Here is a 16,693-nt window from a genome sequence, read left to right as displayed (position 1 = left end):
CACAATTTTTTTTATCCCTGTCCAAAATGTGAAGTTCAGATAAAAAATTGTTTTGAAAAAAATATTGGGGAGGGTAGCCCCCTCTCCCCCAAAAAATTTAACTTCCCGGTTGATAACACAATGTATACAGTTTCCTCACAATCTGTCGTGGTATTAAAATGTATGAAATTTCAACAACTAGTGTATGCATATTTATTTGCATTTTTTTAATACCAAAGTTGTCATTTTCAAAGTATCTCGCTCTACTCTTTCCGACATTGTGTTAATTTAGTCAAACAGCGTTCCTGAACACCCCGTTCTGGAAAATAAATTATTTCGATCAAAACTAAAATCGCATCAATTTTTTTTCCATTTTATTTATTACCTTTTCTGTATTAACCAAAGATGTCCCATCCACGGTAAAAATATCTACCTGCGATGCATTATGAACCGGTCCTACACTTTTTGCCAAGACGTTAATTAGTCAAACCGCGTTCTTGGTTACCCCGTTCTGGAAAGTTCTATTCCATTCCTTCGCTAGAGGTCGCGCTTCTATCCATGATTAAAACTAAAATCGCTCACTCAAGAAACGAATTGCTTTATTTCATTTATTCAACCGTTGTCAAATCTTAACTTCAATGTGTAATTTAGGTAAGTTCCTAATAAATATATTCACTGTTTACGTAATCATTCGATAGTATTTCATTGCAAGCATATATTTTGATGCAAACTACCCCTAACTTTGATGCGCCAAAGCGTGTCCACCACCTTACTCTCATTTTTGCTATTGTTGGCTTGTTTATCGAAAATGAAAGTAGGTTTTTGATTAATTTCACAATAATTAAGTTATCAGTTAAAATTCAAATATACCTTACGGAGATCATCTAACATGTGTTGAAATACTATATTAACTTTTCTGTTATTAAACTATGTAAGGCAAATATTGCGTCTGTAGTAGAGCAACCAGCCTGAAAACCAAACTGTGCGTCCGTGATGATATCCTCTGTATTACTCGCTCGTTGAGGATCGATGTGAAACGTTTTCCTAGGCTGCTAGTAAAACTGATGCCTCTGTAATTATTGGGGTCATAAATATTTCCTTTTTTAGGAATTGGGATAATGATAGCTTTTGACCAAGACGAGGGGAATACTCCAGAATTAAGAATTTTGTTAAAGAGATGAACGAGTATTGGAAGGGTTAAGTCACAAAATTCGGAAAAATATTCGTTGATTAGCTGGTTATTTCCTGCGCTTTTGTTTGTTTTAAGTTTGTGAATACAAACTTCTATTTCCTTTGTTGTAATTTCCTTGTCTAAACAATCAATTACGGGACAGTCAGTGTCCATATAAATTACTATTGAAATATAGTTAGTTGGAGAATTTTGCTCAAGATTCCGGAAATGTTCGAAAAACTGTGTAAGCGAGACTTTTGAGGGTGATGTATTTCGCTTGCTAAAGTATTTGAAAAATTTGCTTAAGGTTGTTTTTCTTCAATTGTTGAACCATGTCTCCCTGTTGTCTCCTGTATTGCTTTTTTCCTTTCTTTTGAAGACTTTTGTATTTGCGTTTTGATTTCGTAAGAATATCGTAGTTTTTCTTGTTACTGTAACTGTTGTAATTTTCTAAAGCAGTTAAATATCGAGAATATAAATTTTTAACTCTTTGGTTGAACCATGGTTTTTCCTCGTTAGTTGTAAGGTTTGTAGATGCTTTTTACCTCTTCTTTCGCTAGTACAGTACTTTCCTAACACATGGCTATTTTTTCACTGAAATTATCAACCATTTGATTAGTATCGCTGTCTTCTTCAACACAAGAATATAGCTAGGGCGTCCAGACTACATATATAAGATCGCGTCTCATTTGAAGTCGTAATTGGTTTTTCCATCTTACTGTAGAAAAATTTTGCGCAGTTGACGTTCTCAAATCATTTGCATTCATTGCAGGACAATTATCACTATAAGTTCTTAAAAAATTGGTATGATGACCCAGTACATAAAAAACTATAGTTTGAACTATAGTCCGATTTTATTAGTATTTTGTTACTTATTTACTCATATTTTGATGTTTTAATCATATCATTTATATTTGAAGTCAATTTTTAAAGGTTTTAGCAATACTGAATGCAAATGATTACATATGCTTAATAAATGTAACAAAAGTAATATTTGTATGAAAAAATTGTTGGTTTTTCAAATGGACTTTGGCCTCGGCTTATTCCCCCACATTCTTTATATAACGTTGCCAATTTTCAAAATTCTGAGGGAACTTGGTTATAATGACAACACCAATGCAAAAGGACTAGGACGGATAGCAATATGGCTGTCTCTATATCAATACACCAAATTAACCGACCGATCTATTCCATTGTCACGGAATAAACATATCCTATTTCAATTTAATAGTCACGCGATATCTACATAAACATGTAAATGTATATAAAGGCAATCAGAAATGTTTTATCCATTGAAAGTAAGAACGCCATCATGGGTTCTTTTGCGAGTATGTTCTTTATTGTTGGCTTGTTTATTTATTTTGTAATAGCGATTGCTTTAGAGCCTCATTCCACTATCAAGGGTATGGATAAGTTTTCTATATTTAAAAATATTCTATTTATATTTAATCAAAAAATTTACAGTTTTTAAGCTATATTTGATGGGATTGTAGAGCAGATTTTTTTCCGCTGTAAAGCAATAGTTAATTGCGAATATGTATATTGATGAACGATGCATTATTTTTCTCGATCATTTGAGACAATTTTTTTTATAAATAAGATAAACTTAAAACTCAAATTGAATGAAAAAGAAAGATGATTTAATGAATATTTGAAAGAATATTTGTTCGATTTGCCCCTTTAAAGATTCGCCCATGTTTATTTATAATTATTAGACACTGGCATTTGCCAACAATAATATACTATAGCATTGAATCATGATTTTTTGAAGTATACACTCTCGTAACTGCAGCGGTGTGTGCATACAAATTGAGTAACGCGCGTTAGCGCGTTATGAAAATTTGTATGCACACACCGCTGAAGTTATGAGAGTGTATACTTCAAAAAATCATGATTTAATGCTTATATTTACATTTTTTTTAACTTCTTGCCTTGTCTGCAAATGTGATTCATACCTTAAAATTCCTATCTTATCCTAAGGGTAAGTTAATATTAATGGAAGAGCCACAGTAACAGCCATAAGCGTGAACTTTGATTTTCGCTTGTGACGTTGCAGTTTACAGCGTTCAACGTTTGTGACGTCAAAATAAAACTCGTCAATTTGACCTTTGACTACTTGTTGCATTTAGAGGCATTTAAACATCACGGAATGTAATGGAAAAACACAGTAGAATGTAAATATATGTAAATAAACATTTGAAAGAATTTCGGTAAATTAAAATAAACCAATGAGTGCATTTTATTCACTCTATTGAAGTTTGTGAACGACGCCGGTAAATTCACTGCGACTTCATTTACATGTATGATAAAATGATTTAGGAACGAAGCTAAACAGACTGTCTGTTTACACTTCCATTGCATGTGTGCATTGAATTTTTGTACAATCTACAAAAATCATTTTCAACTTTAACTATCTAAATTATCAAAAAGATGTTGTTTCTGTGATTATCAATTGGTTTAATAAGTTTTTAACTTTTACAAAGGACTAGTTTGTTTGATTTATAAGCCCGAAAATTAGACCAAATATCTTGAAATGTTGTTTTTTAATAATTTATTCAAAAGATACTTTTAAAGTTATTTATAAATACATGTTCTCAAAATTGAAATAATTATTAATGCTACAAATCCACATATTCAAGATTTTCCCCACTTTCAGGCAACGTGGAATCTCTGCTTTACTTGACCCCATGGACCTGGAAACACCTGAACACGTCCTTCAAAGTGGAATCTCCCGTCACTGTGGACGTGTCCCTGACCTTTCACTACAGAGTGACCGGGAAACACCTCAACATGTTTTTCAGTAAGTACAAAAATATCTCTAATTTTATCTATCATGATTTAGTAAATGTCCCCATATAATCCAGCCAGTTTAAACCAACAGCTTTAGAGGGGCATAGTCACGATTTGGGTAAAAAGTTATTTTTCCGATTTTATTGTTTAAAAAATGCTTTAGTAAGGCATGTTTTAAATAGGCAACCAAAATTTGAGATTCATTTGTTGGGTTATAAGCAAGTAACAGAACTTATGATTTTTTCCCTGTAAAATAAGCTTTTCTTTAATGAATGTTGAAGGGAAAATTCCAGTTTTAGACCTTAAAATGAATGTGTTAAACGCTAGAAACTGTTTATGAATAAAAACAAAAACAATCTGTTTGAAAAAGACTTTTTACTGGTATATTGAACCTATGTAAACAACAACATAACCCGAGCCTTGTTTACATGACAGAAAACTGTGAGCCCTGTATATTGCTTATAACTCTACGACTGACTCTCAAATTTCATCTGATTATTGGAAATGTATTGATTTGATTTGAACATATTTTTATTGAACAAAAGTACAATTGGGATTGGACACAAGTTACATAACTAAGACCACCCTCTCCCAATACAAAGATATAATACAATATATGTGTACACAACATAAATAAAGGTCAGTGGATAAAATGGCGGTTCACATTTGTGCAATTGACATGTATATAATCAACAATGGTGTACAAGCAGTTTTATGATCAGTGACATCTTTCAGTGTTTTAAATATAATCAAAAACTAATGTAAATAAATAAGTGTTTTCATTGTCACTTAATTATTGCACTGTCACCCCAAAGTAAAACATTAGTATTGACTAGATTAACAATATGAAAAAATTCATTTAATAGGATATTTCTAGCATCTTTATATTTATTACATGTGAAAAATAATGGTAAATCCTCTAGCTTTCCACACGAACAGAGTGGACTGTTAATAATATTACATCAACATAAATCATTATTTAATGTACAGTTGTGTCGAAGTTTAGTATGTTTATATTCAAATGTCTAACACCATATATAAAAAAATAGGTCAGGTTAAACAAGTAAGCACATTTTCCTTCATTACAGAAACTTGTATGTTTTCTTTTAAAATGCGAATACAGTTACTTTCACAGACATCCGTTGAAAGCGAATTCCATACATCAACAGCAGTAGGAACAAACGAAGATTTATATAATTCGAAATGACATTTTGGTATAGAATAATTCTGTGCATTTCAGGTAGTATAGTTAGAAACATGTACAGTAGCACGCTTTTTTGGAAAAATATCCATTACATAACTGGGTAAAATGATTTGGTCAATTTCAATCATTGTTTTTAGCCTTGATATTTTCCTTTTATTATAATGCGTTTCCCACCCTGTTTCAAAGTATAGAGATTCTTCCCGAGAAGCAAAAATAGGTAAACCCGTAACAATTCTTGCTGCAATCAATTGTATTTTTTTTAAGAAGATGGGGGAATAAGATAGCGCAAATGCCAATTCGGTTTAGTAGTGAAATACAATTTTGAATTTATTTTCTCCCAATTAAATCTATTCAAATATATTTAATACAAGTTTGCAAAAGCAAATTTTCTAACTATAGTCAGTTATTAATATATTTTACAAAAAATAAGAAAAAAAATGTTGTCGGAAATTTCGGTAGTATCGAACACGTAACATTAAAAGCCAAGATATAGAAGCTTATCTTATGCCAGGTACTCTAACCACTGAACCATTTCAGACACAACAAAGTGGGCTTTTTAAATATTATATATATGTGCTTTTGGCCACAAACTACCGGACTTGTATTATTTTTTCAAAACGTTCAATTGTTGGGATACAAAATGATATTTTTAATGTATAGTGGGTCATCTCTCCACGTTTTTGTTGATTGTGATCGGTGTGTTTTCCAATAGACCTTAATTAGACTATGAGAAAAATATGGAGCACAGACCCACTCTATAAAAGAAAATGCCTTGATACAGTTCTAATAAATGACAGTATTTGCAGGTTTTGATACATATACGCCTGTTTGAGTCAACATATTCCAAGTATTGAACATACCTATAGGTTAAAAATCAATAATTCGTTAAATACATATTGTTTTAAATGATTTAAAAAAAACACCTCAGATTTATTGATACTTTAATTTTTAACTAGCCTGCCCGACCGTGTATGGGCATTTTACACGCCTTATCCACCCATCTTCAAATTTGTCAGAATCAGTAATAGGACATCCTTCCCATACATCAGATGTATATTCTAACTAAGGCCTTATAAATGAAGTACTTAATAGTGACTGTGATTTTCTGTTTTTTTCCATTAATTTCAATTTCTTTTAAGCATTTGCTGTAATAGAATTTATATAAGATGACAAGGAAAGGTCCTCAGAAAATATAACGACAAAGTGTTTATGGGTTGATACGAATTTTAAATCACATCCTTGAAATTTGAACGTAGGGGTTACTGTATTAGGTTTATTATTAAAATAAACAGCCTTAGCTTTTTAAGAATTGAAACTTAAAAGCCATCTCTTAGACAAATCTTATGATTAAGATAAGATTCCATATTGCGTACATTGATTGCAGCATGTCGAAGGCTTATATCGTCCGCAAAATGTTAACATGTTAGATGTATCTGCAATATCATTTACATAGATAAAAAAATAAGAATGGACCAAAGACAGAGCCTTGAGGCACTCCAGGATTAATAGACTTAGTAGACGACAATACTTCTTGATACATTACCTTTTGTTTTCTATTTACAAGGTAACTGTTTAACAATAAACCTTTATGCCAAACACGGTCAAATGCTTTTGACAAGAAATGCATTCCTAAAGCTTTGTAAATAAAAACAGAAAAGCAAAATTTGACCAACATTGTTATCATGTCCCCTTAAGGAGGCGTATTAAAATGGTCATTAATCAGATGATTCATCAACAAAATATCAACTTTTGAAAGTACATTGAACACATAGATAAAAATTGCAATACTGAAAATTAAACATCGAATTTAGGACACATGCAGCGACGGAAAAATACACTTACAATTACGTTGATGATAAATTGTTATTCATACTTACAGGACTAAAAAAACAAAAAGATTGTGCCTCCATTTTAAAAATGATACCCAACACAAAAGGAAGAAACGGTGTGTACACGATATACCCGGATATGAAGACCAAGAAGTTGGTGTACTGTGACATGACCACGGACGGCGGAGGGTGGACCGTGAGTCTTTTCTTGTTTTTTTCCTTTATTGCAATATGTATCCATACCTTATACGTTCATAACTTTCTAAAACTTACTGATTCTCTAGAATTACTCCAACAGGCCATCGTTGTGGTTAACATTAACCCGTTAATTTTTGTAATCGTCCTCATTCTCACTCGAAAAACCAGTCAATATTGGTACAAATGGTTATGTCATACTACAATCCTCTCTTAATGTTGAACATAAAAACAACCCGTATCAGTTTCACAAATTGATAATGCAATGGTTTAACTACTTTTAAAAGTCTTCTAGAGCTTATCTTCTTTTGTTAGAATTATACAATAATTTCCAATTATAATTTGTAGTGTTGTCTTGCAGGTAATTCAAAGACGAATGGATGGTTCTGTGGATTTTTATCGATCTTGGCAAACATATAAAAACGGATTTGGAAAACCACAAGGATAATATTGACTAGGTAACAGCATTTGATATGTTGTTTGCACGTGATTACTGAGATTAATTTGATAAATCAAATATTCCTTTACATGTTGATGTTAAAAACAAAGGATCCCTAGTAGTCGTGGTTGAAAATAGCTACATACAAAAATCCACAATTATACACAGATGATTTCATGATAACTATTTTATTCACACTTGGACATTACTATGCAAGTTAGCAAGGTAGTCTATGGAACTCTTGTATATTTTCTAGGAAATGAAAATATTCACTTACTCACAGAAAGAACTAGCCAAGAGTTACGCGTGGACTTGCAAAAGTTTTCAGGTGAAAAGGCTTACGCCAAGTATTCCACGTTTACCGTTGGGAGTGAGTCTCAGAAATACAAGTTAACTGTGGGGGGATACAGCGGAACGGCGGGTGAGTATGTGCAATAATTATTAGTTTAATCTAAGTTTCAAATTGCGAATTTAAGTTTTAAGAAAATAAATCAAAAATAAAAATATACGAAATATATTCCAGGGGATAGTCTCGAATACCAGAATGGGATGAACTTTTCTACCAGAGACCAAGACAATGACAATGCGAAAAAGGACTGTGCCGCGGAATATCAAGGAGGATGGTGGTTTAACATTTGCTACCATGCTTTTCTCAATGGACCTTATCAAAAATCAGCTAAACACACTACACTTAGTATAAATTGGTATGCATTGGGAAATGAACACCGTGCTTTAAAGAGAGCATCGATGATGATCAGATCCAAAATTTAAATTGTTGTTCACGCAATAATTAAAAGAAATATAACATTCTCGAGTTTTCGTCGTTTTATATGCAATGTTGTTGCATATTAAAGTAGTTCTCTCAAGAGATTCATCTTATTATAAATGAAATGTTTTCAAAGGTTATTAAACCCTAGTTGATTAACTAAACAAGTGGGAAAAGAAGTCTTTTTCTTCAAGACACACTAGCTCCATTTATGTACCGCACAATTATAAGTTGGATGTTTCTAACAAAAACATATCGCTGACCCAGTGTGTTCTTCACTGCAACCTAGCAGGTTCAAAGCTTGGGTCGCTTAAAAAGGGAAAAGGAAGTTATAGGTCTGAACTGCAGCTATGTAAAACATGATGTCCATGATCGCGGATCTGTCCTTTGGTTTCAGAATATGATAAGTTTAAGTGTAAGGTATAGACGCCTGTCTACCATCTAAAGACGAATTCTCTGTGATTACATCAAAGTGGTCAATAGAAATATACAAGATCAGGAATATAATCTGCAAAATAATATCAAATAACTCAATGAATTATCCTGTAAATATTCATAAATCATAAATTCTACACAGAAAAAACATTCTGTGAACTGAATGTCTACCTACACTACAGTGCTAATAAATTTATATTCAAGACAAGGCTAACTTTGTTATCCTAGCAAATATTGGTTTACTAGAGATGTGCTCATACAAAGCACCAATGACCTCGTCATTAGAATTCTAATATTTATCCATGGACTATCTTTTAGAATATGACTGGTCATACATGTAGCTTGAAAATGTGCAAAAAAATTATTTTTTGCCCCACCCCAAATAAATGTACAATTGAACTTCGATATCTCAAACACTGATATCTTGAATACAATGGATATGTCGAAATGATTGGTAAGATCCGAATACTTACTTTTTAAGTATTTTACCCTCGATATCTCGAATACCTCAAGGTTTTTAAACAGTCTTATCTAGTTCAAAGTAATGAAGCTTTACAATATAATGCCTGAGAAAATCAGAATTTACCTCTGATCTCAAACACACAATGCCTACAGCAAACGGTGAGAAAAATGACCCATAGCTTTCAATCAGAAGTGCTATTCCAATCTCCCCAGCACATGCAAGCTAATCTCGATCTATGCATGTTTTCATTGGGGTTTTTTTGCCAGAAGGGTCTTCTCTATTCACCTTCATGTAAAATTCATTGCGTTATTCAAACTTATCAAATAATAAATGACCATATTTTATGTTTAAAAAAAAATGTTCCCATGATGGGTTTTCTGGAGTTTTTTGTTTTGTTTTTCATTTCTTGGACCTCTGACGTGCGGTTCATTGCTATGTGTCTGCAGATTCTGGTAAAAAAAACCCACACCGATGGAACTATATCCGAAACTAAAGATATCACATAATAGGCTGTGCGTTTGACAGTTCTGGGTGTCCTTTATATAAATATCAAAATGATACCCAATAAGAATCACTAAATTTCTTTGTTGTTCTTTGAGAACCATTTCAGTAACTGGCTATCTAAAAGTAAGGCGAAGGACGAAAATTGGATTTAGGCCAATATTGCATTAAAACAACACAATATTCAATATTTTTAAATATACATCCAGAGATAACAAAGGTAATAAAATTTGCAAATGATTGATTTAAGTAAGCACAGATAATATAAATGTAATACAATTTATGAAATATCATTTAATAAAAGTTAGAATAGAGTTTACATTATTTATTTCTAAACAAAATGAATTTTCAGATTTTGTAGTATTTATTGAGTCATCTCCCTACAGTAGACAAACGAGTGTTCACTAATCTTAGATAGCTAAAATGGCTTTCATTAATAGGAACAGAGTATTTAACACAAAAGAAAGAGAAATGATGGGTACTATTGGGTCTTATTTTCCTCTTGATCACATAGGGCTATTAATAATTTTACACCTGAATAAGTCTTTATTCAAAATCAGTGAATTTCAAATCTATGATTATATTCTAATATCGTTCGTCATTGAAAAAGATGGACGCCACGAGATATTCTGAGTATGTACGCCACAACTTTTTGAAAGAGGGGAATGGTCACGATTCAAGCAAAATGTTTTCTATTTTTGGTCAGTTAAAATGTTTAGAGTGCTTTTTTAGTGTATTTCATATGCTCACCCAAAATTTGAATGCAAGTTGTCAAGTTACAAGCGAGAAAAAATCTCGCATTTCTTTGTTATACATGTTATCATTGAAGTGTCAATGGTCAATCAGAGGTTCCTTGGGGTATGTTAGGTACATTTAGCTTGTAAAATGTATTAGTTGGACGAGTCATTTTAAACAAGATACATGTACTTAATAAGGGACAAAAACCGCAATGGTTAACAGGCGATAACAAACTTAAAGACGTTCATCTTTTAAGTTAAAAAAACTAAATATACATGTACATATATAAATAGCTTCCAAACTTTAAGTCGGAAACAAATACTATTAACATAATATTTAGAGAGGCCCCCTATTTCTCTTTCTCTTTTCTCTCTGAATCTAATTAGTTATCAATTCTTATATACAAAATTAAACCCTTTATATGCTATCATAAATGAGTGTGGCATTTGTAATATTAAACCCAAGAGCTTTAATTATTGATTTCATTTCCAAAAAATTCTATCGACTTGAATAGGATTTTGAACAAAGTTGAATTTATTAAAGCATCTGATTCAATAATTAAATAATCTGAATGAATAAAATAATCAATAAATAAATAGATTGTATAAGTATATTTGAATTTGTAACATTGCAGTATAAAAATAATAAATAAAAAAACTAGTCGGGAACATAAAAGTAAAATCAAAATTATCTTTATTATTAATATATTTTTATGATATTCATGAGCGATATCTTCATTTTTAATGTTTAGTTAGTCTTTAGCATGTAAAAGCGACACTCATGGACAAAATGGCGGGAACCGCAACATCAGGAATATCTTTCAAGCTTCTTAATCATATTCAGTAATGTGATACATAATATTTCCATTTCAATATCCATGGTAAGTTTCATTTCATGCAGCTGATTATTCGGGGAAGACAACACATGCAAGGAGCTTGTGTATAACAGGGTTTGTCAACATCCGTAATTACGCGCTATAGAACCTACATATTTCCTTTTTTCTCACGAAACACATATCATATTTCATTTTAATTATCTACAAATATACATATATATATTGAAAACTTTCCCCTTGATTGGAAACGTAGTGAACACAATGGTTCGGTGTAGATTTTACAGTTTGCTCTTTTTATGCATTTATTTTGTTGTCGTTATGTCTATGAAACCTCACCCCAAAGTCAAAGGTAAGCATCATAATTAATCACTTGTAGAAAATGTTATTTAAATATTGAAAGAAAAATAAAAAAAATTCGAACATTACATGTGTGTATTGCTGACATGAACAAGTTTTACGAATATAAATGGGTTAATCAATCGTCAAGACAAATTTTGCCTAACACTCTGGGAGATCTGATAGCTCTAAATATTTCCGTGGACAAATAGTAAGTAATAAATCCATTACATTTTTGGTATTGTCAACGACCAAAAAAATTGTAATTGTATGTATAACAAAATAAAAAAAAACCACGATAACGTATTAGCTGCTATCATGTCGTCAAGTTTTGCAACTCTTCGACCACAAACTTGCAACTCTTCGACCACCGAAGATTTGTTAAACCAACAAAGGCGTAAGGGTAAATATTCTGTGAATCTGTTCAGACAAAAGAGTTTATTCTGTATAAGCGCATAAAACAATAACTATTTGTTGATGCTGACTGAAAAAATAACACGATAATAAATTCCGGATTTTTTATATTAGTATTTGAATCTAACAACTGATTTACTTTCCCCTTTTTCAGGCAATGTAGAGTCTCTCCTTAAATTGACTCCATGGAACTGGAAACACTTGAACTCGTCCTTCAAAGTGGATACCCCCGTCACTGTGGATGTATCTCTCACCTCTCACTACAGACTGACCGGGAAACACCTCAACAAGTATCTCAGTCAGTACATTTTTATCTTCATAAATACAACTTTCATAAATTACTCAGTGTAAATTCAGAAGCACATGTTCTCAAAATATCCTACTTATAATATATTTTTTCAAACACTTCTTTCACCTTAGTTCATTTGGCACATTCTTTACTAAATTTCTCGGTAAAGTTAAAGAGCTACAAAAGCAAAGAGATTGTGCATCCATTCTAAAAGCAATACCCAACACAAAAGGAAGAGACGGTGTGTACACGATATACCCGGATATGAAGACCAAGAAGTTGGTGTACTGTGACATGACCACGGACGGCGGAGGGTGGACAGTGAGTCTTTACTGGTTTCTTTCATTTACTTCAATATTTCTGCGATGTTTCCATACCTTACACATTTAATAATTTTATAAAACTTCCTTTTTCTCGGAAATTACTCCAACAGACCATTGTTGTGGTTTCAATGGTCTTGGCCATTTTTGACTGTCTTGATCTCCTTTAGAAGAACAGCTCTATATAAAGATATAGGAAAATACCCAAATTGAAAAGTAAAAATATACGGAAATTTTCATCATTTAATAATTGTTAATAGCTTCGCAAATTATATCTTAAAACTTTCAGCAGATCTGATAATATATTTGTTGACCATTCAGCCTCCTTAAGGTCGTTAATATTTGTTATCATCCTCATTCACACTTGAACAACCAACAAACATCCGTTCGATACAAATCGTTTATTTGTTATTTTATATCCTGCTTCTTTTATATTGGGCATTTGCTATTTTGATACATCAAACATTGAAAATGCATTAAACCAGTTTTAAAAGTCTTCCAGAGCTAATCTTTTGATGTGCGAATTGTACTATAATATTCCAGCGTACAGTTTTATTTATTAGTATCGTGTGTTGTCTTGCAGGTAATTCAAAGACGTATGGATGGGTCTGTAAATTTTTATCGATCTTGGCAGACCTACAAGGACGGATTTGGAAAACCACAAAAAGAATATTGGCTAGGTGAGAACGTGTTATAAAATGTGTTTATGTGATTATTGAGATTCTTCTTATAATTTAAATTTGATTCTCAAGACAAAAGAATCTCTAGTCGAAAGAGCACTTGTATTTGCACAAGGTTTTAAGTCTAGCGAAAATGTCATAGGGATTAAATACCCCGCCCCTTTCGTGTTAGTAAAATAAAACAACTGGTTCATAATATAAGACAGCTTTTGTGTACACAATTACTTTAAAATATACCAGTATACTATATTCACATAACATTTTGTCATGGCTGAATAGTAGCTACAAACAGCAATCCGTTATGAACTATGATGATTTCATGAAAACTGTTTAGTCAACTCTGGACATTGTTGTCCAGTTGAGCGAAATGGCCCATGAAACTTATATATTTTCTAGGAAATGAAGATATTCACTTGCTCACATCAAAAACTAAGCAAGAGTTACGAGTTGACCTACAAAAGTTTTCGGGTGAAAAGGCTTACGCCAAATATTCCAGGTTTACTGTGGGAAGTGAGTCTGAAAAATACAAGTTATCTGTCGGGGGATACAGCGGAACGGCGGGTTAGTATATACAATAGTTATCAGATTAATCTGAGTTTCATATTGCAATTTTTAGGTCAAAAATGCAAACTATATATCAAAATTTAAATATAAGAAATATATTCCAGGTGATAGTCTCGCATATCATAACGGTATGAAGTTTTCTACAAGAGACCAAGACAATGACACATCCAAGGAACAATGTAGCGTGGAACGTCAAGGAGGATGGTGGTTTAAGGCATGCATCGATGCTCATCTTAATGGACCTTATCTAAAATCGGCTAAAATCACTCCAATTAGTATGACTTGGTACAAATTCGGAAATGAACACCGTGCTTTAAAGAGAGCATCAATGATGATCAGACCAAAAATTTAAAGTTGTTGTTAAGGCCATTTATTAAATTAACATTTTATCCCTGAACTTTTGTCTTTTTAAATACAATATTGTTGCATACCAAAGAAGTTCTCAATTAATTTAAGCTGAATGTTTCTATCGATAACAAGCCACTGGTTTGCTTCTCCTTCATTAGAAAATCACTGCATCCTTGCAGATTCAAGAGTCACTTAAAAGGGAAAAGGAAGTTATACGTCTGAATTGCAGCCATGTAAAACATGATGTCTATGATCTCAGATTTGTCTTTTGGTTTCAAGTTTTGGTGTAATGGATATATTTGGTCTATAGAAATATCCAAGAGCAGGAACATATTCTGCAAAGTAATGTTAAAGAACTTAATATATAAATCTGTGAATAGTCATAAAAATATTCTGTTAACTGAAGGTCTACCTACTCTAGCTAATACATTAAAATTCAAGACAATGCTAACTTAGTTTCTTGGCCAACATTGATTTACTAGTGATTTCTCATATTAAGCATCAACGACCTTCTCATAAGAATTAATATCTATTTTTTTTTTCATAGACTATCTTTAGGTATATGACTAGTCATGTCATGCAAATGTGCAAAAAGGTTATATAATATTTTATTTTTTGCCCCACCCCTCCCCCCAAATAAATACAGTTGAACTGCGATATCTCGAACACTGATATCTCTAATACAATGGATATGTCGAAGTGATTCGTAAGTCCTAACCACTTACTTTTTAAGTATTTTACCCTCAAAATCTTGAATACCTCAAAGTTTTTAAACAGTCGTATCTAGTTCTAGATACAGAAGTTTTCCAAATAATGCCTGATAAAACCACCAATTACCTCTGATCTCAAACATGCAACTCCTACATCATACGGTGAGAAAAGTGACCCATAGCTTTCAATTGGAAGTTCTATTCCAATCTTCCCTAGTACATGGGAGCTGATCATGTTCTCCATCCATGTTTTCATTGGTCTTCTTTTGTCAGGAGGGTTTTCTCTCTTCACTTTCATATCAAATTTATTGCATTATTCAATCTCATCAAATAATAAATGATATTTTATGTAAACAATGTATTTCCATGATGCGTTTTTTTTAATTTCTTGGATTTCTTATTTGCATTAGTGGATTCCCAGGTTTTATATAAGAAAAGGGCATAAACTTTTTAAAATCATTTATCTGTTTGGGTCAAGAGCTCCGGAACTGTACAAAACTTCACGCTTAACTGCATTGCAACCGTTCATATTTGTCTGTAATAGTTAAAGGTTAATTTCATCACGGCCTTATGTGTCAAAAATATAAAACCAAAACAATGTTTCTTGAACTAAAGTACAGTCAAACCTTATTATCTCAAATTTGATATGGCACAAATAAACAATTGAGGTATCTCATTGCAAGAATCAAGATGTCGATTGATTGGGACTTCTTACTAATATCAATATATGGATTGTATGCAACATATATGTTCAAGAAATAGAGCTTTCTTCTGTATTTGATGTATTTGGAGAGTAATAATTTCATCAATATTTTTTAATCATTTTAACATATTCTGTTTTAAATTTAAAGCAAAACACCGCTGTAAATAGTAGTCTCGTTCAACCAGATGCTCGGCTGTCTCCGTAAATCTCCGACGAGCAGAGAGTCTGATAAAGCCTCACGTAAACGTTTGTGACCTCAAAACGAGGCTTACCGAAATACTGGTATTGAATTCGATTGGTTAAAAAAATCACAAATCCTATAACATGTAAACAATGACGGAAGCAACTATTTGTGATCGAATGAATTTGCCGTTTAAACTGAATGATCTCAACTGGAAAGTTTAATAACGGTTATAAATGGAAAGGATTTATTTACAGTGTTACTTTATGGGATAGGGTAGAACCAATAAATGTTTTAAGGTATTTCAATTAAAAATCTAGCTATCGTGTAAAACTTGTAAACAAACATTCACCGCTTCGTCAAATTCAAGTTCATCCATATTTAATGAGTCTGTGGAAAGCGAGACTATAGTATAAGACTAAATCGACGTAAGTTCCTTATTTTTAACAGCAATAAAATAAAGTACTGTATACCACACAAATTCAAACCAGCAGACATTGACACAACAATTCAAAATGAAACTAAATCGGCGCCCCCTATCGGTAGCTGTTATCAACGTGACGCTTTACCAGACTCTCTGCTCGTCGGAGATTTACGGAGACAGCCGAGCGTCTGGTTGAACGAGACTACTGTAAATAGGCACTGTCCGCCATATTTATTTTTCACCACTGCTGCCCCTAAAACCCCTATATCAGACACAGACCTATAAACAGTTCTAAGTATTTTGCTGTAGAGGTCCCACCTGTGTGGACGTACATTTTGCCTCGTCGTGTTCCTCGGTCGCGATGAAATTATCAAATTTG

At 32.4% G+C, this 16,693-nt stretch overlaps 1 protein-coding gene and 1 pseudogene across 2 annotated transcripts; both read left to right on the top strand.

Annotated features, from left to right (window-relative positions):
• The first annotated feature begins 2,462 nt into the window (after nucleotides 1–2,462).
• LOC136270678 (ryncolin-1-like) lies at nucleotides 2,463–8,378 on the top strand (annotated as a pseudogene).
• Nucleotides 8,379–11,569: 3,191 nt separating this feature from the next.
• Nucleotides 11,570–14,315, top strand: LOC105322533 (microfibril-associated glycoprotein 4). 2 transcript variants are annotated; one of them, XM_034472109.2, is made up of 6 exons: nucleotides 11,570–11,694; nucleotides 12,250–12,393; nucleotides 12,560–12,705; nucleotides 13,288–13,384; nucleotides 13,781–13,945; nucleotides 14,053–14,315. In XM_034472109.2, the coding sequence occupies exons 1-6, from the start codon at nucleotides 11,607–11,609 to the stop codon at nucleotides 14,298–14,300; spliced, it is 888 nt and encodes a 295-aa protein (XP_034328000.2). In that variant the 5' UTR covers nucleotides 11,570–11,606; the 3' UTR covers nucleotides 14,301–14,315. The 2 variants fall into 2 exon arrangements, with proteins under 2 accessions (XP_034328000.2, XP_034327997.2); XM_034472106.2 differs by having other exon boundaries at nucleotides 12,554–12,705.
• Nucleotides 14,316–16,693: the final 2,378 nt, after the last annotated feature.

The sequence above is a fragment of the Magallana gigas genome, chromosome 8 (genome assembly GCF_963853765.1).
Source record: "Magallana gigas chromosome 8, xbMagGiga1.1, whole genome shotgun sequence".
Lineage (NCBI taxonomy): Eukaryota > Metazoa > Mollusca > Bivalvia > Ostreida > Ostreidae > Magallana > Magallana gigas.
Note: the sequence above shows the minus strand (reverse complement) of the source record. Positions and strands in the feature narration are given on the sequence as shown.